The sequence below is a fragment of the Copadichromis virginalis genome, linkage group LG10, assembly GCF_057382275.1.
Source record: "Copadichromis virginalis isolate Kocher_CV1m ecotype Utaka linkage group LG10, C_Virginalis_male_GT1.1, whole genome shotgun sequence".
NCBI lineage: Eukaryota > Metazoa > Chordata > Actinopteri > Cichliformes > Cichlidae > Copadichromis > Copadichromis virginalis.
The window spans coordinates 30,760,767-30,783,846 of record NC_140627.1 but is presented as its reverse complement, the minus strand read 5'-3'; the positions used below and the strand labels follow the sequence as shown (position 1 = coordinate 30,783,846).

Genomic DNA, 23,080 nt, shown 5'->3' with positions numbered 1-23,080 from the left:
TGTATGTTTACCATCTGTTAACAGCGTGCTGTATGAACACAGAAAAATAAGAGTCATGTGCCTTTCACTTAATTTTATTGACAAAAAATGAAAGAACAGTGTTTGGATTTTTATGTCATTTAAGTTTATCTGTTTAAAATTTTCATTATGCCAGATAAAAATAAAATACAAACCTGACTAAAGTATGTGAGATTACACAAAAACACACTTTTAACACCCCCTTTAAACTCAAGTTAAAGTATTCTTTGGTTAATAAGTGGTCATTATAAACCCCTCGGTGAAGAATTTTTGTTCTCAAAGGGAAAAATGTAAAATAAAATTTAAAAGGCACTATTTTAGATAGTTAATGATAGTTTAATTACATTAAAAACAGTTTCCTTTTACTTCATTTCAGTTTCCTAACTTCAATAAGCTTGGATGGCTACAGTTGGATTTCTGTTTAAAGTGTATTGTGCTGCTAAGACTCCATGAGGATGGTGGCCCCAGACATGATGAAGAAGGAAGAGGTTACACGTTTTTAGTAGCAACCATAACGACTGGGAGTGCTCGTTTCTTCATCTCTCTGGACATCTGACACCAGACACAGGAGATACAGAATGTCGAAAGCACACAGTCGTTACACATGGTGCCCTAAAAACAAAACACAGTGACGTTTGGTCAGCAAGTGGCTAACCAGGCCAGTTTTTTATGTTAATATGTAAGAGCTGAAAGACCCCAATGGCTTAGGTAAGAAATAGTCTTAAGCACAGTTTTATAGATAAAGAGCAGATTGCATAATGTTGACAGAATACATGTTGATCTATAAAAATTATTCAGACACAGAATGATTTAAGAAAATACAGTTTCTTCCTTTAAAAATCCGAAATATGGTGATATACAATCTTTCTTTTGTTATAATTTGGTCATGTTATAAAGGTTGTTTTACAAGGCTGAAATCTCAGTAGCCTACTGACAGCCTTAAAACGCACAGTAGGCAAACGCGCAGTAGGCAAAGAAATAGTTAACACAAATAAAAGCAACTTTTAAAAAGTTGAAACAAACTCCTCTCAAAAGTATTAGTGCAACAGAGTGGCTGAAGGCTAAGTGAGTGAAATATAGATACATTAAAAAGAAAATCAAATTTTGGCCTTACGGTGATGCCATAGCGGTGTCGCATGGAGACCCTCATGGACATGGTGGCCGGCGGGATCATGCCGCTCACCCAGTCGGCCAGAGGGAGACAGAGATTTTCCCCGTAGTCTCTCGAAGTTTTACAGGCGAAGCAGGGTAAGCAAAAGTAAGCAAAAAGGCCTTAAAAAGGAGAAATGATAAGCACAGTGCATTGGCAGTGAATTAGTACTTGCTGTGGTATAGATATAAATCAGAGACACTTACACTCTGGCACATTTTCACAGAAGTCAAATAACCCAGATGACCATTCATCCGACCCTTGAACATATATCACAGGCTGAGGCTGCGTGACGACCATCGTATCAGTCATGATGGAGTCTAAAGGAGGAACCAGGTTGAAAGTTCATAAGATCACAAGGTTAAGCACTACAAAAGGCTGTTGTGGAAGAGAGCAGCCACAACCCTTTATTAACCACACCTAACCAGTGCATTCAAAACTTGACAATATAATCAGATATTTCACTTATACAGATAATCACAATGGCAAATTTAAAAACAGAAATTTTGTTTGCTCAAATGAAATATTCATAGCGCGGCGAATGGTGTGGATAATTTTGCCGAAAAATATGGCAGACGGCTGAAGCGGAACGGCCGAAAAATAAACTTTCAAAAGTAAGTACTGAATATTATGTCACTTATTTATGTGCAAATGTTTAATAATGAAGAACATTAAAACATTACTGTTGGCCACATATCGGTAAAGTTATGTGACATTAGTGACGTTTGTACTAACTTGGTTTTAAAGCCTTTAAAAATATACACCGTTCAGTAGTTGACATTAATCCTACAGAGAATGTGATGATTTCATGGATAATTAAAGTCAGCTATGTTATATTGCTGCCTCTGTTCGGTGGTGTCGAGCCAAACGGACTTTAACGTGTGTTTGAACGAGCTGACGGTTCACTCGTTAAGCTGAAAGAAAGATGCTTTAATCACAGGAGTCACATGTGTCCACTGTACCATCTGGGAACTCTTCTTGTTTAGCACTCGTAATAACACAAACACTAAATCCTCCTTCTCTTGTGCTGTTTTGTAGCAGTGTGTACACCTGAGACTGTCACCTGTCTGTCCTGCACTCTCTCTCTTTTTCTTTCTCTCTGATTGTGTAATAAAAGTATGAACATGTGTTTATAAGTTACGCTTGTGTTTGAATCCTGCAGCTTATCATACATTTGATTACCATGTGTGACAACTGCAAGTGTCCAGAGTGAGGACAGACTGAGGGACCCACTGCTGCACATCATCTGTGAGGCTTTGCACCAATGTTCCCTTTAATTTTTCATGTGTCTGAGCAAACACACCCTTGGATCACTGTGAGCGACATTAGATGTGTGCACTGTGGTCACACCAGCATCGAATCCATCCAAGTTACATGGTTTATTAAAATAATCAAATTACAGCGTTTACATTTATGTTAGACTACTTTTAATTAACTGCTTTAGCCCATTTACAATGAAAAAAATAAAAAAATCTTGTTCATGACCTGTGCAGTATGTTAACACTATTGGAAGTAAAAATAACTTGAACTCCAATTTTGAAAACACAACTTTATTTTTTAAACAAATATAAAGCTCTGACTTGTATTATGAGTCTGTGGTCTGGGTCCTGTAACTCTCTCTCTCTCTCTGCAAAATACAGTAAATAATGACCAATGTTGGGCAATTAATTATATAGTTCTTCAAAAAAAAGTAACTGAGTTTTGCAAACAACAAAGTTTTTTGCAGCTGTTTACCTAAAAATGCAGCCAAGGCGTTTTTTTAAATAAACATTTCAAACTATTTACAGAACAATCAGCTGTTCTGCATCAAATCTGATGCCACACAAATTATTTGTGGCACTCCAAATAATCATTTCTGTCCACTATGAGATAAAGGAGAACAACAGCCTGATACCTGCAGGCCTGACAGCAGGAGATGTATCACTCCTGTAACACCTGTAACATTCAGCAGTCGCCTCTTTGTTCTGACGCACACAACAAAACTATTGACTACACTACACACTAACTACACAAGATTTGCGCTAAACGTGGCAAATCTCTCACATCTCAAAACACCTCCGTCACTCCTAAAACCTCCCCCTTCCTAAACAGCTAAATGCCATGTTGCCATATCATTTTTTGATTGGTCGACATAGTACATTTTTCGACCAATGGGAAAGGGTGAGGGGTGTTTTGGTTTTGCTCACAGGCTTTCCAGCGTTTTCTTCCAGCAGTAAATATAAACAACGATAGTATTCAGGAAGAAAACCAAACATTGCAGATATTTTTATCGTAACTCTGGTTTTATGTGGCCGATCAACACAATTTAAAAACTGGTAGAAAGTCCACACTTTTTCCGTCAGTTGTTCCGTCTGTCCTGCTCACATCTCCAATGGTTGTACACTTTGTCATTAACGTGGCTTCACTCCACATCAGCCAGGCTGCTTTGTTCGCTAAAACACTGGTGTCGGCACATTGTCATAGCCTGTCAACGACGTTGATTAGCTGCGTATATACGAATGTGAATCGCATCAGTGGCTGGACTATGGGATAAGGTGGCATCGTTCTAATCCCATACTGGAGCAGCCAGTCAATAACTGACTAACACTGGAAAACAGAATTGTTAACATATTTACTTTAATTTCAATTCAGGTTAGATTTTTTTTGTGCGCAACGCAGATTTTTTCTGTGCAGAGACCGTGCCAGCAGTGCGACACAGCCTGTTTCAGAAACTGCTGATCTGCTGGATTGCAAAAAACGAGAGAAAATATCTAGTGAGCAGCAGTTATCTGGGTGAAAATGCCTTGTTGATATCAGAGTTCAGAGGAGAAAGGCCAGACTGCTTTGAGTTGATTTAAAAAGCAACAGTAAGTCAAATAACCACTTATTACAACTAAAACTATGTAAGAGGATCTCTGAATACACAAAATGTCGAACCTATAAGCAGATGGACTACAACAGCAAGGAGACCACACTAGTTGCCACCCGTATCAGCAAAGAGGCGGCATACCGAAACAGGACGATAGAAGATTGGAAAAATGTTGCCTGGTCTGATGAGTCCTAATTTTTGCTGAGGCATTCAGATGGTATGATCAGAATCTGGCATAAAGAAAGTGAAAGAAAACCATTGTACTAATGGTTCAGGCTGCTGGTGCTGTGATGGTCTGGGGGATATTTTCTTGGCACCTTTTGCATCCCTTAGTACCAACTGGGCATCATTTAACCCTTTCATGCATAGTGGTCACTGCAGTGGACAGCTATTCAAAGGCTGTTTTCTTGTATTTGTGTCAGTGTTGATGGTATACATAAATGGCACATAAACCACTAAATTGGACACTGATTTGTCACTCCATACCCTGCCATCCACTGGTCAGTCAGTGTTGTCAAAGTGTACTTAAGTACGTGTTTAAAAAAGTGAACCTCAAAAATTGTTTTTTAATGCCTAAAGATGAATAAGAATACTTAAGAAAAAATTCCTAATTGCAGTTGTAATAGTTCATGTATGAAAGGGTTAACCACTACAGCCTAGCTGAGTGCTGACCATGTCCATCCCTTTATGACCACAGTGCGCCCGTCCTCTGATGGCTATTTCTAGCAAGATAACGCACCATGTCACGAATTTCTAATCATCTCAAACTCGTTTCTAGAACTTCTCAATGAGTTCCCTCCACCCAAATGCTATCCACAGCAACCAGATCTCAATGCAACATAGCATCTTTAGGATCTGGTAGAACAGAAGAGTCCTATCATGAATGTGCAGCTGACAAATCTGCAGCAGCTCGGTGATGCTATCATGTCAATATGAACCAAAATATCTGAGAAATGTTGCCAACACCTTGTTGAATCGATGCCATAAAGACTGTAGGCAGTTGTAAAAATAAAGGTGGGTCAAATCCAGTACTAGGCAGATGTACTTAATGAAGTGGCCAGTGAATAACTGTACACATATTTAATATGGCTGCAAAGGAATAAAAGTTTCAGTGCTCAGTTATCTAACTGCACACTGCTACAGCTATGACAGCACACATCACTGCACTGGAAACTTTTACACAATTTAGAAACCACATGCCAACCCAAAACTCTAACAGACTGATGACACACAATACTTTTTCAAATTAAAATCATACACTTTTCATGTCATTAATTGCATCATTAATGCATGAAAATGACCTTATGAGGATATAAGCAAAATAAAATAAAATGCCTTACCTTTTGTGTTTGAAGATAAGAAAGCTCTGAGTTCAATGTTGTGCAGGCACAGGTGATGTTTGCTTTCCGCAGCTCTTTTAAGCCCTTTTACACAAGCGATCACCTGACAGGACAATCCGGACACACCGGTTCACCATTTTAAAAAAATTTTTTTTGATATAGTTGTACTTTCCACTGGAATGCGCAGTGGATTAAAAGAAAACCACGGAAAAGAATATGTAACACTGCTTTAGTTCTTTAATTTCACTGAAAAGAAAAGTATAAACGTTAGTGGACTTTATAATAATAATAATAACAGGATGACATATTTCTCATTTTCCTGCAAGAATATTTACGCTGTTTGTAGGTAGAGACCAATTCCTACAAGAACATTTTAAAAACTGATACAGATGTAATGTAGGTTATTTTTTAAACAATTCAACTTTCTTGTTCCAACAGAAGGTAGACTTAGTTAAAGGAACAATTGGTGAAAATGACCACAAACCAAAACAGTATTTTCATTAGACCTGGAAGAAAATTGAAACCTTGGATTAACCTGTGATTAAGGTTTCGTTGCATTTTGATTATAAAGAAAAGTTTGTCTTTCAACAGCTGGATTAGCTGGATTGCAAAAGTCTAATTTAATTAAAAGTTTCTAGAAGAAGTTTCCTTCACTTTGTTTCCTGTGTATGTCAGGGCACAAGACCATGAATGTTCATCTTCAATAACTAGACAAACAAACATGACACAAAAAGTTGGCTTTGGCATCAAAAGGTCACCTCTTCGTTCCTTCCAAGGAACATAAGTACATAAACCTCTCCCAGACTCTATTCAGTATAACAATCACCATTAACTTTCCATTTAATGATACACATCATCATCTTTAAACAACAAACCACATTAAAGGAGCACTAAAGAATGTACCGTGAATGTTAGGGAATGGTGTCCAGACCAAAACACTGTTGCGAAAAATTTTAAATAAAATTTTAGCAAGACAGACACTAAAGAAATGATTGGTGCTTTACGACTTTGCTCTTTGCCAACATACAAATGCCTGCCTGTAAATGCAGATCAACCTAAATAGCTTGAGAAATCCAAAACAACAAACAAAGGAATGGAAAAGGTTTTGACAATCATCTGTCCTTCTACCCTTCCTGCATAGCCCTGCATTCCTGTTGCACTTGAATACCACTGTCGCTGTTTTCTCAAACACAATGACAGGTTTAGTCAGAGTTTTGTACATCACTGTCTACATAGATGTCTGCATAGATGTTGTTTGCTTAAGGTCGACAATCAGCATCAGTACTTCCGTCTTTCTTCAGTATAACTATCAGCTAGTTAACTTTTTGATAAGGCATTACATTATTACTATTACATTTTACATTATTGAGTGGGAATTTGAAAAGTTGAAAAGTTATGCTTTTAAACTTCTACTAGAATTTCTAAATATTTTTTTAACCTATTTAGAGTTTGCTGAATTTTGTTCTGCATCATCTAAACCAGGGATGGGCAACTCCAGGCCTCGAGGGCCGGTGTCCTGCAGGTTTTAGATCTCACCCTGGGTCAACACACCGAAATCAAACGATTAGTTCATTACCAGGCCTCTGGAGACCTTCAAGACATGTTGAAGAGGTCGTTCAGCCATTTAAATCAGCTGTGTTGGATCAAGGACACATCTAAAACCTGCAGGACACTGGCCCTCGAGACCTGGAGTTGCCCACCCCTGATCTAAACTATTTATTATCAGAAAAAATGTATTACAAACACAACAAGAGGTGTCAAATTTTACATTTGCATTTATTAAATAGCTGGTGTACATCTGGTGTTCTTGTGGGTGCTTCCTGCAGAAAGTAACGTATGCGTGACTTTGTCACAATAAACATGTCCAACAAAAAGAAGGAATGCTTGATAGGAATTTAGAGCCGGTTCATAGCCGCCTGGTCCATCAAAAACAAACGTCATCAGATGCCCCAGTTTCATTTTGGTCACATATTTGTATGACAGTAGCTACTAATCATGTTAACGTCAACGAACGTTAGATTTTACACACCTGCAACACACAAAAGCCCTTTTCTCCTTTCTCTTTCTCCACAGACTGAGAGATCCTGAAATAGATGTGTTGATGGTGGTCTACTTTCTTTTTTCCCCCACACGCAGAAAATGAATGTGACATAAATCTCTGTACAATTGAATAAAATTGTACAAAGTCAAAGATAATACCAAGGTAGATGTAGATGAACAATAGACACAGTAAGGTCTGCAGAGCAACTACTTTGCTGTTCAATGACTGTTTTGCAGCATTGTCATTACCTTTCGCCTAGACTGATGGCCGCTCTGAGCCAGTGCAAACCCAGCAAACTGACCCTGATGGACTTCAATCATGGGTCTCTTCCATCCCACTCTGAACTTTGATTCTGCGAATATAATGAGTGGGGTACAAGGTTTCAGAGTGTGCAAATGCAGATTTCAGATGCCAGCAATCACTTCACTAAGTAGTTCGGAGCAGTTTCAACACCCTCTTTGTTCTCGACTTGTTCAACACCTGGAAACAGGCCAAGTGCATGCAGCAGAGGGAAAAGAATAAAAAGCTATGGGCTGTATGTTTAATGCCCAACATAAACAAGATGTTTCTTCTTTGTTTTAGTAGCCTTTTCTGAACTGTACAGACTTGTCAGCCTTGCTGCTTTCAAGTTTCTGAATTCCACCTTCACACTAGCACATGAGAGTTACCCAGCTGATCATGTGTACTTACAGTCACAACATACTAAATGATGAGACTGAAACAATACAACTTCAAATTTGTGGTAAACCTACAAACACTGTCTAAAATGGGGTTCACAACGTAAGGGAATAGTGAGAGTAAGATTGCTAAAGCAAAGAAGCGTTCAAATCCAAATCTGCCAAAGCAGCTATTGTGTGACAAGAAATAAATACAGCCTCTGTAGCAACCAGACATTAAAGATAATCAGAATTGTCTTTATTTGGACAAGTTTGTGCACACAAACAAAAAATTTAATTTCAGTTCCGGTTCAAAAAAAGAAAGGTTTTATTAAGAAAAGACAAATTGCAGAAAGTCTTAAGAAACTATATGTGCAAAACTAAGAAGTGCACTGTACATATGACCTGAATGATAGAGCAGTGGGTTATTTCACAGTGTTCATCAGAGAGACACCCTGAGGGAGGAAACCATCTCTGTGATGGCTGGTTTTAGTAAACAGTGCTCTGTAGCGCCTGCCTGAGGGCAGCAGGGTTAAATAGTTTATGTCTGGGATGTAAGGGCTCTGCAGAGATGTCTGTTTCCTAACCCTGAAAAGTACAGGTTCTGGATGGATGGAAGACCAGTGCTAGTGATTCTCTCTGTAGATCAGATTGTCCTTTGCAGAAATGCATTTCTTGTGCACCCTTGTAAAACATCCACAGGTTTTACTTGTTAGGCCATAACTGATTTGGTGGGACTTGGAAGACAGGCTGATCCTTTAAACTATGTGGTACGACTCAGAAACAATAGACTAGTCTAAGCAGCCAATCCATGATAGAGCTACAAGCTACATGATGGCTGCAAAGCAAATGAAACATCAAAACGTCCATCTTCTTCCACCAGACTTTACATGGACATGTACTTAACAATATTTAACGATTTTGTTTTCATCATCAGATTTGATAATGCAGTCGGTGTAGTTTTGGCAAAGCTTTCACTTTGAAGGTTTGGTTGTAGCTAATCAGATTCCTCAAGTCCTTAAAGTCTGGTGGTTTTCCTGCTGTCCTGGTGACAGCCTGCCCAGATTACCATTTTGTCAATTCTTGATGTCAGTCAACTGTCACGAGTCCTTTATTCTGCAGTCTATCTTGTCCTTGATCTGCAGTTCTAATCTAATCTGAACCTGCAGCAGGTGTTGCCAGTTTGCTGAGCTCATCAAAGCAGCAGAGCAGAACAAGGACCACTATCAGCTGCAGTCCAACATGATGGATTCAAGTCACAAAACATATAGTATTATTTAGTTTTTTCAAAACAAACGCAAAAAAAAAAAAAAAAAATGTCTGAGATCAAATCCGACTCTCTGAGAAACACTGCTGTCTGGGATGTTAGCAAAACTGGCACAACTCACTCAAAATCAAGATAAGAGACAAGAGGCAATCGAAAAGCATGTCTCATGCGGGCACAGATGCTCTGGGCCAAGCCAGACTGGCGCAAGAACGGGTTTTACAAAATGCCGTTGCTCAACAGAAACCAACATCCTGATTTCCAGCGGTCCTGCTACCGTGTTCACTCTGGCATGTTGTTATGTTGCATTAGTGCAAACAGAGAAGAAGACAGAAGTCCTGCACACTGAGATTAAAGTTCAGCCACCGTCACATAATGCTGACTTTTCTTTTTCTTTTTAATCAGCAATGCCAAACAGTCTTTCCAAGGTTGCTGAGTTAAGCAGAAGTCAAATCCTCAAGCATCTTTGGTTATAATTTTCAAACAGGCAATCTGTTGTGAAAGAAATGTAACATGCCTCTAAAGATGCTCTCTGTGAACGGTTCTTTATGGCTTTCACTGGCAACCAGTGTAAACAGCCTCTGCTCAACGAGGAGAAATAAAAACTTCTATGTTTAAAAACCGCAAAGCATATAAGATGTTCCCAGTTACTAAAGCCGTCTGCACTTCCAGTGGTACAGAGTAAAAGAATATCTGCACTTTTCTCAACTCCATCTTAGGTTTTTAGATTCTTTCTGCCAATCACATGTTGTGCTACTCTGAAAACCTTATTTCCAGTCACAGCAGGCAGCTCTTTTCAAACTGTGTCCTCCTTCCCAGCAGACAGAAAGTTTTAGCAAACAGCTTGTGAATTATGGATTTTGAATTCTGACGCTAATGCTATATTGAATGTAAATAAGGTGAGAAATATGCATTTTACATAATCTGAACTAAGTTATGGTGCTGAGTGGACTAATCTGACTGGTGAAAATAAGAAAGCACTCCAAGTATTTAATGTGCTTATACATCCTATTAAGTGGTTATATGCTTATGACATCTGTTTTTTGGGACATAGCCTAAAGAGCATTTGTTTTTGTTTTTACGAGTTGCCAACAGACCTACTTTCACTTTTACTATTTGCAACACTGAGCTGCAGTGTGACAGGGCTACGTGGTTTTGTGCATTGCTGTGCTAAAAATACAGATACGTGCAGGTTTAGCACCTGAGCAAGGACACGACGTAACCTTGAGTCCTGGTTTTCAGATCATTTTCTGCAACTTTCAGGTTTTAATGTAGAATGCAAACTGTGTGTTTATTAGTTTTTGTTTTTTCAGGGCTGTTCTTTTGCACAGTCAATATGTATGTATGTAAACACCTCATGCACTGTTACTTTTTAACGAAACTGTTTATAGTGCCACATTTCCTCTTATTTAAATTCTGTTAGTGGTAGTTGAGCTGCAGAGAGGAGGAGAGAACGAGTGGGAGTCAGCGAGAGAGAGAGAGAGAGAGAGGTGAAAAAGCGTTCAGATCGAGATTACGCAGAAGTGGATCAGTCAGTCCTGAGAAGACGAAGAAGAGCACAGAGAAAAATGAGGATCTTCGACTGAAATCTGGTATAACTTGAACCCACACCCACGTCATAGTTTGCATTAGTGTGCTTCTATGATAACTACATAACTGTCGATAATCTAAATATTTAAAGATGAATTATCACCTTTAAAGCAGCATGCTTTTGTACAGGTCTGGCTAGAGCTGATCATCATCATGCATTTCTTGTAGTCTGAGTTTCATTAATGTGGTTAAAAAAACAATACTCAGAGTTAAAGTTGAATTTGACTTTTGCATTATTAATATTAATTTCCCAGATTTTCTATTGAAATTTTATATTTTTCTCATGATTAATAATAACCTTGCTTTATGATTTTCACACTGTGTTTACGTCAAAAGTGAGGCTGAAAAAAATGGCACAGTCTGGACTGAAACAGTCTACTTAACAGCATGTTTTTATTTTAAGTTTCTTTACGGCTGGAAAAATCAAGTGTCTTTACATAAATGTACCTAAATATATTTGTTGTCTACGGTGAGTCAAATACTGAAAACCTCTGAAGTAATTTATTACTTTTGGCTGCATAATTCAGTCTTACTGAAAAATTCCAATGTCTTATCCAATGTTTGATATCAACTCAACTTTGATTGAGTTGCATACATGTATTGAATAATAAACAAATATACCGAGGCTTACAGGATTGCAAACACAGACCAATGTTGCAGGTTAGTTGGTCTGAAGGGAACATTTGAGTCCAAAACTTTTAAAGTGTTTTTTCTTTGCGACCACTGTGAATGAATTTTAAGGATTATATTGACTAAAAAGCGTAAAGCAGAAGAAAAATAACCCCTGAATTAACTGCAAAGTAAAAACTGCAAAGTACAGAGAACCTCTGCTTTCAGTGACAGTGCAGATCCTGCCAGTGTCCATAGGTCGCTTAGCAGAGAGTCCGGAGGTGACACTGTCAGTGTGGAGTTAGCTATTATTGCCAATATTGACAGAACTGTGGTGATGCTCCCAAAGTGACAGCATGTGCTTGTTGATCATTATACCATATATCATTTAATATTATATTTGATTATGACATTAAATATCTACTGAAGGTACAGGAATTTGTATCAGTCGTGCTTAAAAAGTGGTTCTTTGCTGGCATCAAGCCTTAAATCTTGTTTTCAGTTAATCTTTAAGTTCTATTATTTTGTTTTTTTTCTTCCAAGACTTTTTCCACCATCTTTTAGCTTGCACACCCTGTACCCTCCTCCGCCTGGGCGGTGTGGCTGCTGTCAGCATCTCCAGGGCAGATCCATCCAGCTTCAGTAGCCTCCAGTAAGGTGAGCTTCACAACTTCAAGTAAAGTTCCCCACATTCTAGGAAAGGCTGCTTCAATGTGCCATTGTTATTGTCATGGTCTCACTTGCAGCTGCTCTTACAGACGTCTGCCTCCACCTCTTGGAGAATTAATGAAAACAAACTGCTTCAGCAGCAGCTGCATTAAAGCTATAAGATGCACCCTAGATAAGAGCCAGACAAGTTCAGATAAAAACATGTTTAACTGGGTCGAGTTGGCAGACAGAGATGCTCTGAGCCCTGCTAGTTTGGTACAAGAACCGTTTTTTAAAATGTGCTTGCTCAGCAGACACTAACATGAAATCGTGTTCACAGCAGATAAACCTGCTGAACTCCAAAAGTAAAGACCAGGGACCAAATATCAGTGCAATCAGTGCAAACAGCAAGGAAGGAAGAAGCCCTGGACACAATCCAGGTTACAGACCAGCCACTGTCAATGTAACACTGGCTTTTCTTTATCAGCAATACAAAACTGTATTGTCCAAGGTGACCGAGTTCAGCAGCAAACCAGAGCTTTTACCCCACATAATATCTGCTCAACAGGGGGAAAGGGAACCATATGGCTTTTAAGTTCGAGCACCACAATGCATTTGACATGTTTCTAACTACAAATGTTCTTTTTGATTGAAGAGAAATTTCAGCTAAGATTCATCTGAATGCTGCACAAGTAGAAAAGTTGTGCTACCACCAGCACCCTTTTTTTTTTACCTCCAGATTAATACCTACATCCCTTTTGTGATGTTAAAGTGAGACGGAGTAAAAAGTATCTGCAGTTTCCTTCAGCACCAACAAAGATTCTTTCAGCCAATCACTTTGAAAATATTTGTCTAATCACAGCTTTAGTTTAGTTTTTATTAGTTTAGTTTTCCAAGTTCACAAAATTGCTTCAGTTTGTTTTTAATGTTTTTCAAGTCCAGTTTTTATTTTTATTTAAGTTTACTGAAATGTTTTTTCACATCTAGTTTTAGTTTACTTTTAGTTAATTACAAAAACCTTACTGGACACTTAATGACAGTGTTATAAAATAGCTTGTGAATTGTGGAGTGTCAGATTTCTGACACTATTGCTAATATTTGGACATGTCTATATTGGACGTAAATAGAGGTGATAAATATGACTTTTGTTGTTTAATGTGGGGGATTTTTTTTGTCTTTTTCAGTCTCCCATGTGTTCACTCCATAATTTATCATGCAGTGTGAACATAATTCAAAGAAAGTTACGAATAAACTGAAAGAATGCTGAGGTCACTCTTGGCTGAGAGTCAGTGTTTATGTCTTTGTGGAAGAGGCTACTCATAATGTTTTGGTGCATCTATACCTTCTGTATTACAGCAACAGAGGTGGCGACTTGTAACAACAGAAGGATGGTAGGCAGCAGTAAGCCAGCACCTTCTGACCGGGACACTAAGTCGGCCATGCCCGGGCCGCCGCTGTCATACTGCTCCGAGATGCTGCACAGCCAGGCTGACTCCTTCCTCATGGCAGCCCGACTCGTCCGCAGAGGATGGCCCAATGAAGGGACCAAAACAAACAGGCAGCTTTCACAATCTGATGGTTCAGCACGTCAACCCATTTTCACCAGTTCAGAGGGGCATAAGACTCTAGTCGGGGTTAGGATTTGCCGTAAGGACCCCATGAGAAGTTGGACTCTTGATATGAGCAGTGGGGAGACATCCCTGGATGGAAAGACAGGCTTTGAAAAAGATGATAAAGCCAAAGAGACATCGGAAGGTGCAGCCTCACCAAACAGACCAGAAGAAAGACAGACAGGTGTAGTCTATGTTTGGAAGTCTAGTTGTCGCATCACATGCAGACAGACCAGAAGATTCAAGGCCCCGGTGCTACCAGCCATTGCTGAAGTCGAAGTTTAAAAGAAGACCTGTAATTGAATCTACAGGTGTATGAAGTACAGGGTTAATGGTGATTGTAAACTTGAATTAAAAAGTGCTAAAGTACCTGTGAGTTTGTTTTCGCTTCATATAAGTAATTTCATTTGCCATCAGTTCAGGAGTTTTACAGATGAAAACCTTTGTTTTTGTTCTTCATTCAACTGGAATTATCCACAATCAAGATGCTCTTAAAACACCAGAGTAATTCTAAAATGGACTTTCCACTGTTGACAGTGTCTGCAAAAGTTACACGACTATACATCTCGCAAAATCTGAACACTGAAGACAAAATCGACCAGAAAAGGATTTTTCTTTAAAATAAACTATAATAATTCATAAGTACATCAGCTCCCTAACTGGCAACTCCCGATATACCAGCAGACTAGTGAAACAGAAGGTTAGCTAATAATCTCTGGTGATTTAAGCTACATTAGCTAATGTTTTGAACGCCATTTAGAGAACAAAGATAATTCCAGAAAATAAACTAAGATACGGTGTTATTAACACTATTAATTAGTTGTTTTTAAGGGTGCTCTGATGAAAGGGTCTAAACTCGCCTGTGACTGAGAAACACGCTATGGTGTGAGCTGAGTTTAACAGCAGCGCCATCTAGTGGCTTTTAGTGGAAACAGCAACTTCATTAACAATACTTCCCAAAAGGATAGGATTTGATTTTAGTAAACTGTGCTTATTTTACTGTTTCATTTTAGGTATTTAAGCAAAGATGAGAAAAATAAAGTCGATAGCTCTGGGTGTTGCCCAGCTGTCTCCAATAAAAATGTGGTTATTATTCTAACTACAATTATTACCTGCAAGACGCTCATTATGGCTCATTTTTTTTCCAGGTATAACAAAGAATGAACACGGGAAAAACAAACAGACAAAATATACCAGCTTTGGGGGGGAAGGGAGTTATCAGCTGAAGTGCAAAAAGCACCACCCTGCCTTTGCCATCGTTGTTTAGTTGTAGCTCAAGGAAGACGTCATTTTACCGTAGTGTACTTGCACTCTAGTCTCTTCATTCAGGCTTCAAAGAGAACGTCAGGTATTACTTTTCTTACCTGGAGTCCACAAAACATGGCAGTTTTTCCTTCAACTTCAGCCACATCTGAGCGATCATTGGGACAGGCCTGATTTTTTTTTTTTTTTTTTTTTTTAAAAACGCATTTATTTTGTTTGCGCACAGCCACATTTCAGTTCAAAGCCCCAACACCAAACTACAGAGACAACTGCAGAAACGCAAGGTGCATCCTTCATCATCATCACAGAATGCCACCTAATGCACCAAGCATCAATAGTGATGAATTAAAAAAAAAAAAAAAAAAAAAAAGTAACGCATGAAGCATCTACGTGCACATAATGGTGCGGACAGAGGTCCAGGTGACATCCAGGGAACACAGACGTTTGGATTTGGGATTCCCTGGAATTGGCATGCTGAGGTCAAACTGGGATCAATCACAAATGACTGAAAAATAAAAACCGCAGGGGCTCAATTGTAGTTCAGTAGGAAACTTCCTTTTCCTTTTTGGACAGTTTCTATTGAAACAGTTTTATCTAATGACTTGGACCATTAACAGTAACATTAAGAATTAAAAATACAAAGATCATTACAAACCAGAATGTTTATTACTAATAAATGCCAGAGACACTGGCTGAGACGACGACACTGGCCCTCAAGTCCGTCAAGAAAAGAAGAAAAAGAAAAAAAGACATTTAACTTCAGAAACGGTCATTTCTAAAACCAACGGCGTATGAAGAACACGATCTAAAGTGACAAAACATTTCCCCTCCCAGCACATCCCACAGGCTTCCAGATGTTGGGTTCAAACAGCCTGGAACAGTCTTTTAACCTGTGTTTTACAACTGATGAAATCTGGCAAGTTAAAAATCCTTCTTAGGTACACTGGAATCCATGTAAGGAGGGACAAAGAGGAAAGAAAGGGGGGGAGGGGGGAAAAAAGAATTCCATAATCAACATTATCCTTGACATTTGAACTTTAATCCTAAACCCACTCAATGTTTCATATTCCTCCCCAAAACCTGGAAGCATCAGAACAAAATTTACTGAAAACTGTATTTATTTGTCAAAAAAGCTCCTTTACAGCGCCAAGATTTTCAACCTGTAAAGCCATCAAACATGTAAAATACAACCCTTACAATACAATAGAATCAAAACAGGTACCAAAAAGTACAGTAAAAATTACACTTCCGGTGGAAATGTGGAAGGGGACGAGGAAACAAAACAAAAACAAAAACACGAGGGAAAAATAAAAACTAAAACTGATAGGGTTTAAAAAACAAAAACAAAAAAAGAAAAGAAAAAAGTTACATTTCTGGTGTTTTCTGTACAAATGGTCTTCTGTCATAAAAGAGGTCGAGTCTGGCCCAGTGTGTGTCCGTCCAGCCGTCGGTCTCACTGGATCACTGGAGTCCTGAGGGGTGAAACACATTAATGACACAGCTGGAACAAACCATTCAAAGTCTAATCTTTTCAAAGGGAAATTAAACTTTTAAAAAGACAGCTTTCTATGAGTATTTTAACTTGAAAACTTCAATCTGTTCTCCACTTACAGCAGCTATTAGTAGCTCAGTGCCAAGTGAAACATCTAAGTGCTCTCTATTTCACTTTCAACAGCAGAGATGCTCCTGGCAGCCAATTTACTCAAGTACAAATAGTTAGACTCTGACCCAAACAGATGCAGGAACTAACACGAGCATGAGGCTACAGGAGGACGTCCACATGTTCGCCAGTTTACTATGATCAAATACTCAGCTGAGACACAGCGCCAACTGTAAATGTGTCCTCCAGGTGTTCAAATGGAGTTGCATTAAAAAGAAACCAAAAATAAAAACAAAAGAGCAACTAGTCATCAGTTATGTCTGCAGGCATCTGTGTCCAGCAGTAAAACAATCCTGAACAATGATATTTATGCTAACTGCAGTCAGTCAGCAGCAGGTGGCTGCCTAACAGCTAACATTTTGGGGACCTGTGTTCTATTATTAAAACACAATATTTAATCCAACTGCCTGGCATTTCTGGTGACGATTGGAAAGGAATGTTTTCCCATTTGGTGAAAGCCAGGACTGACCCCACAGCTATGTTTGGGACAATGACAGGTCAAATCAAAGGGGAACTCATGCGAACTTGAAATTACAACAGCAAGGTGTGAGTGGGGGTCTAATAAGTCTATCCACTGTTTAAACTGGAATACGTAGCACTAGGACACAGTCGCACATGTTGCGTTGTAGCAATGTCATACCTTGCACTGCCAAGTGACCATCAGTATGGCTTGTAGTTGGCCTGGTGTCCCCCCCGCCTTGGGGTTTTTCCATAGCTGGCATTGCCCTGGTCTGTGAAGGAGACGCAGTATTAAAGCAAGAGCTCAACATCTGACAGATGATGTTTGAGTGTTAAGTAAAGAGCAGGACAGGAACCCAGTTCTCCGGCTCCCCAAACTACACTCTAGAGGCTTGAGAAGAAAACATGGCACTCAATGATGTCTTAAACACTAAAGATGGGTGGCAGGAACGAGGCAAACTCCAAGAGTCAAACCAGGAAACGCGAGCCAGATGTGTTTTGGCAAATTTTAGGTTGTTAACCCTTTAGAGCCGGTCGGAGCGGGCACGCTCTGTTTTGCGTAACTATTTTTAAATCCCGGTAGCTCTGCAACCACGTAAGCTAGCGCAATAATTTGTTTTGCATATGAAACCGGAGGAGTTGTACTTACATCTTATGCCATCAGCTTGTCCTCGGTCACAGTTTCCTCCCACATATAGCTTTACAAAAACTGCATAAAAAGCACTTGCAGCAACAAAAACATAATATTCCAGAAACACGCTTTGCCGATCAGCTGTTCATAACACTTCCTATGTTGGAATATACGTCAGCACGAACTTTTGCATGTCCGCCATTACCTGCCCGAAACCGGAAGCGACGTCATTTTCGTGGGGTTTTTTTTTTTTACCATCAGGGCCACAGGGCCTATACTGTTTTTAAAAGTTATCTTTGACTTTATGACTTTCTGTGTCGTTTCTGGGATGCTTAGGACTCATATTGCACTGCTGGAAATAGTTTATTTTGATGCATATGCTGCTTTTTTGCAAATTTGCAGTATAATATTTATTTTCGTTTTTCCTGCAGTGTATAAAAATTGGTGTATTTCAAAAATAAAACTATGAAGACACTCAAAATAAATTTCCTGTGGTGGGAAACTATTTTGTGCAACTTTTTTGTATTTACAGTTTTGAGGGATGAGCCTCTTAAATTTCTCTAACTAGAAATATGTTAAAAAAGCAAAAACGATTTTCAATTTTTTTGTAGTTTATTGCACTTTTTTGCAATTTATGTAATTACTATGCACTTAATGAATACATATTATTAAAATCTGGGCTATAATTGTTGTATTGATGTATAGCAACTTGAAATGCTCCCAAAAATGGCTCTACACCATGTAAAAATATAATATAAGCTCTGGCGGACTTGGTTCTATGGTAGGTCTTAAAGGGTTAATGCAGCACCAACTTTATGCATCTATAGGAATATAACTGAGGGAAAAATGAACATCTTAAACGTTATGTTAGCAAGTTTATCAGAGCAAGTGGAACAGCTCAAAGGTCTAGAAGTACTGGCATGGCTACATCAAGCAGTTTACTCTTGTACTGTGGCTGTAGTGGGGGCGGGGTAAGGGGAAACAATCACAATCAGTACTGACGCGTACACCTCAGGTTTGGGCTTCGATGTGTTAACTGTTACTCCAAGTTACAACTCGTCTGCATGTTTGCACTTACTGTAATCGTATCCAGGACCATATCCGTAGTAACCAGAAGAGTAGTCATAGTTGCTGTAGTTGCCATATCCACCATAGCCATAGCCTTGGTTGCCATATCCTTGGTTCCAGTAGTTTCCATAGCCCTGGTTCCAGCCCTGGCTCTGACCTGAAACACAAAGTGCACATGAGTTTGGTCTAAACTTCAATATCATCCAACTCGAGAAGTACACGAGAAGTTCCAAATTACATATTAATACCCATTACCACTAAAACGTGCTGTCAACAGTGACCTAGCCTCTTAGCATTTACCCGATCATACAGATTCAAAACAAACAAGAAAATCCAGAAAGGAAGAGGGTGATCATCGTCATTTACCTCCACGGCCCCTGCCTCCTCGGCCTCCTCCATAGCCACCTCCACGCACTGTTCCGTACTGCTGCTGCTGGTACACCTCCTTTGGCTGAGCAATTTTCAGCTCACACTAAAAGAGATATACATACTGAAAAATCCATTCTCTCCTTTATGTGGCCTTTAAAACCGCCTTGCGATATTTATAAAAAACATTTGCAATTAAAGAGTGACCCACTTCCCATGTGTATACAGAGAAAACTCAAAGTTGTAAATTTCAAAAACATCTCAAGCATTAACTCAGGGTTTAACTACTGACTTGGTCAAACATCAGTTTGCAACAAGTTAATCTGTAGTGGCTTAATCTTTGTCACTCTTCACCAAAACAGATCACAGGTGAGGCTGCACTGTCCACCAGGTAGCTGATTAGAAGAATTTAAGCTGATTTGCAGCTGTACATCAGCACTTCTGGAATAACTGCTTACCCGGCCACCCTGGATGTTGTGGTATTTCTTCTCCAGACACTTCTTTACGCTGGTTTCCTCTTTGTATGTGATGAAGATGAATCCCCTCCTTTTCTTTGATTTGGGGTCAATTGGGAGCTCAATGGTTTCGATCTGAAAAAAAGGGAGGATTGGAGAAAAGATTTTGATCAGAAACAACAAATACGGTGCATGTAGTATGACAGTCTCAGGAGTAAATTATCTCTGCTTTAAAAATGTCGGCCACATCATTTAGTCAAACTTCAAACACACAAACAAGTGCCAGAATATCTCAGTTATTATTTATCCTTAACAGGATGACTTCCTCAAATTAATCTACAACTTTGTTGTTTACTGGCCAGTGGTGATGTACATGTGGTTAATTTATGGCTTAGACCAGTTTAGCTGGTAAGAACAGGATTAAAACTGTAAATAATGTGTTGAATTGCATGAGTGTACAAAGTTGGGCAAGTCAGTGGCTCTCAAACATATCCACGGAGTTTGTACAGGAGAATAAAAATGATACTGCCATCTACCCAAGTTTAACTCTGGAAACACTTAACCAAGAAGACTCAACATACAAGAGAGATGCAGTGGTTGCTGCATTCTAACCGCAGATATTTAAAATACATTTTATTTGAAACCAACCTCTCCAAAGGCGCCGAAGTATTCCCTGATGGTTTCCTCAGTTGCTTCTGGGTTCAAACCCCCAACAAAGATCTTCTTGACAGGATCCTTCTTCATAGCCATCGCCCTCTTAGGGTCGATATTGCGTCCATCCAGTCTGTGTTCCTTCTGCTCGAGTACCTGTGGATACAGATATATTACCATTAACAGACAATAACAGCACAGAGATTAGTGTCATCATCACAGAGATGACTAATAATGCAGACAAGGCAGTGTGGCTGATTAGCATATGATTCATTTATATTACTAAGAACCGTTCTCCCATAAAAGCTTCTGGAGCCCGTTCGGGATGAAATTATGCTCAGTTACGAGGGGAGTCACCTTATCCACGCTGGCAGAGTCTTTGAAGAGAACGAAACCAAAGCCTCGGGATCGGCCAGTGTTTGAGTCCATCTTGATGGTGCAGTCTGACACCTCACCGAACTTACTGAAGTAATCCTTCAGGTCCTTTTTACTCGTATCCCAGCTGAGGCCGCCCACGAACATTTTCCTGTAAAATTACATGTAGACATTGCTAACATTTCTTCATTTACAAGGTTTCACAGTTTATTTTCCCAAGGCTCATCATGCCAGCACGAGATCCTCGCACACATCACATGTGGCCAACCACAGTCCAACCAGACACTCACCCAGCATCCTCCTCTCCTTTGCTAGCGTCGATCTTTCCGCCATCTGTGTTGTTGTCCTGCTCCTCGTCCCCGGCCATCTGCTCCAGCTCAGCTCCATTCTGCTCCTCCTCTCCCTCGTTGCCGTTCTGCTCTGATGTCTCCATGAGCAGGTTGTCAGCGTCTGCCATTCTGACGGTGGGATCTTCAAATGACTGAGATGGGACAGGACAAAGTTTGAGAGATTGGAGAAGTAGGTAGCAGACTACATTAAACCAACATTTATCAATTCACGCACAACACTAACTGGAAGCGGTATTGTTTTCTTTACGTTTTTGATGCTTTATAAATACTCTTCAACAAGGACAAGAAACCTTTTGTTCATATCACTACCTGATCCCATCTTTGCTCTCACTTGCTAATTTGTTCAAATAAGACTGATTAAAATTCAGCCACACTTATGCTGACTTTAAGTCGCTCTCACATTGGTTTTAAACTCACTCATACTTAAATGTACATTACATACTCTGCAACAGGCAGAACTTCTAAAATGCTGTTGATTTATTTACCAAAAGGATCCTCTATGATCTATTAACTGCAAAGTTTAACCAAAACAAAAAACGAGGCAGCACTTCCCATCTGAAAATACTGACGTTTAAACTACAGAATGGCTTTTACTAGCGTATAATAAATGTATGGTTTTAGTCCTATATTATTAGTTGATCTTCTGTGATCAACTAATAGTGTGTAGTATTTTAAACATTTGTTACTTTACATCTTAATTTCTAGTGATTTTTAGGATCCTACATTTTAAAATGTATAGTTTTAAAGGTCCTTTGTTAAAATAGTTAAACATAACCAATAGCATCATAACAAAACAACAGAATAGGCACATGGCTTTAAAAACACCCGGGATAAAAACTAATTAACTCTAAACAGATACACACAAAGAGTGTACTCATTTAAATTCAAGTAGCAATAGAAACTATTTTTTCCCAGAGTTTGGAAATTACTGTATAAGGAGAGCCGAAACACGGCCTAAAGATATTTCTATTCGTCCCTATTTTCAGAGAATATTGAGCATAAATCGGAATGCTAATAAAGAGCCGCATACATAATGCTAACTGAATGCTAATTTTAAGTTAAAGCGTTAGTCCGATCATTGCAATGGCGCCATATATCGGCAGGTTATTTATTATTTACACACCACCGACCATCATCAGTAATAAGACAGTTACACGCAGTTGTGCGTGCACCAGTGACCCCACAGCCGCGGTTGAAAGGAAAGAAAGAGCGTGAGTCTTCCATGTTGTCCAAACGTTTAAGCGGACCGCGCTTTGCTCCGTTACCGCTCGGGGCAGACAGCAGGCCCGGCTATCAGATGGGCAACCAACCAAACACAAAAACCGTTTAGATGATATAAAGTGCACTTAAAAACTGCCATTATGCACAACGGATGAGAATCATTAAGAGAACAAGAGACTCATAGCGTGCAAAAGCCGCGCTAACGCACATTAGCACGCTGCAGCTAACGAACTAGCCATGCTTACAGGCTAACAAGAAAACACCGCACACGAACAAAATGGTCGCCGCAGAAGAATCACGATGGAAATAAGCACGATATAAACCGGAACTCCTACAGTTTCTATTTACTACTCTTATATTTGCTATTACCCAAAATAACAATAAAAACGTGTTCTTACTTTGACTGAAAATACCGGGGACGCCGAGTGGCTGTTCAAAATGGACACGCTCCAAATTCGCCGCTAACTCGTGGCAACATATATATGACCGGATGTGACCAAGAAACAACCACGTCGTAATGTCGACATGCGTGATTGGACGAAAGCGACCCTTTTGAAGTTAAAGGCGTTGGATCATTGGTTGACTGTTCGCCCGCTGTGACAAAAGCCACATTCAGTAGCCAAACGTCCTTCCTGCTTCCTGTGTTCTGCTTTCTTTTTAGAGTGGCGTCTCAAAAGAAACGTTTTAAACATGCTAGGCTTAAAAGCGTGAATAATACTAATGTGTGTTTCCGTAGCTTCATTTTAGTCGGCTACAAATAGCTTTAAAAGTGAAACCGATGTTTGTACTGTAGCTTCGCTACATTGT

At 39.4% G+C, this 23,080-nt stretch overlaps 2 protein-coding genes and 1 long non-coding RNA gene across 3 annotated transcripts; 1 reads left to right on the top strand and 2 right to left on the bottom strand.

Moving 5' to 3' along the window:
• Window positions 1-58: 58 nt before the first annotated feature.
• On the bottom strand, window positions 59-5,440 carry LOC146700791 (cornifelin homolog B-like). The gene is made up of 4 exons (XM_085471035.1): window positions 5,357-5,440; window positions 1,375-1,488; window positions 1,133-1,290; window positions 59-630 (listed from the first exon to the last, which is right to left on the bottom strand). The coding sequence occupies exons 2-4, from the start codon at window positions 1,478-1,480 to the stop codon at window positions 508-510; spliced, it is 387 nt and encodes a 128-aa protein (XP_085327161.1). The 5' UTR covers window positions 1,481-1,488; window positions 5,357-5,440; the 3' UTR covers window positions 59-507.
• Window positions 5,441-10,746: 5,306 nt separating this feature from the next.
• LOC146700790 (uncharacterized) lies at window positions 10,747-14,143 on the top strand. The gene is made up of 3 exons (XR_014922609.1): window positions 10,747-10,909; window positions 12,060-12,173; window positions 13,521-14,143. It is a non-coding gene; the product is annotated as an uncharacterized LOC146700790 (long non-coding RNA).
• Window positions 14,144-15,684: 1,541 nt separating this feature from the next.
• On the bottom strand, window positions 15,685-22,872 carry LOC146700789 (heterogeneous nuclear ribonucleoprotein A/B-like). The gene is made up of 9 exons (XM_085471033.1): window positions 22,672-22,872; window positions 20,993-21,183; window positions 20,685-20,853; window positions 20,325-20,483; window positions 19,680-19,811; window positions 19,222-19,327; window positions 18,866-19,012; window positions 17,338-17,428; window positions 15,685-16,509 (listed from the first exon to the last, which is right to left on the bottom strand). The coding sequence occupies exons 2-8, from the start codon at window positions 21,157-21,159 to the stop codon at window positions 17,358-17,360; spliced, it is 951 nt and encodes a 316-aa protein (XP_085327159.1). The 5' UTR covers window positions 21,160-21,183; window positions 22,672-22,872; the 3' UTR covers window positions 15,685-16,509; window positions 17,338-17,357.
• Window positions 22,873-23,080: the final 208 nt, after the last annotated feature.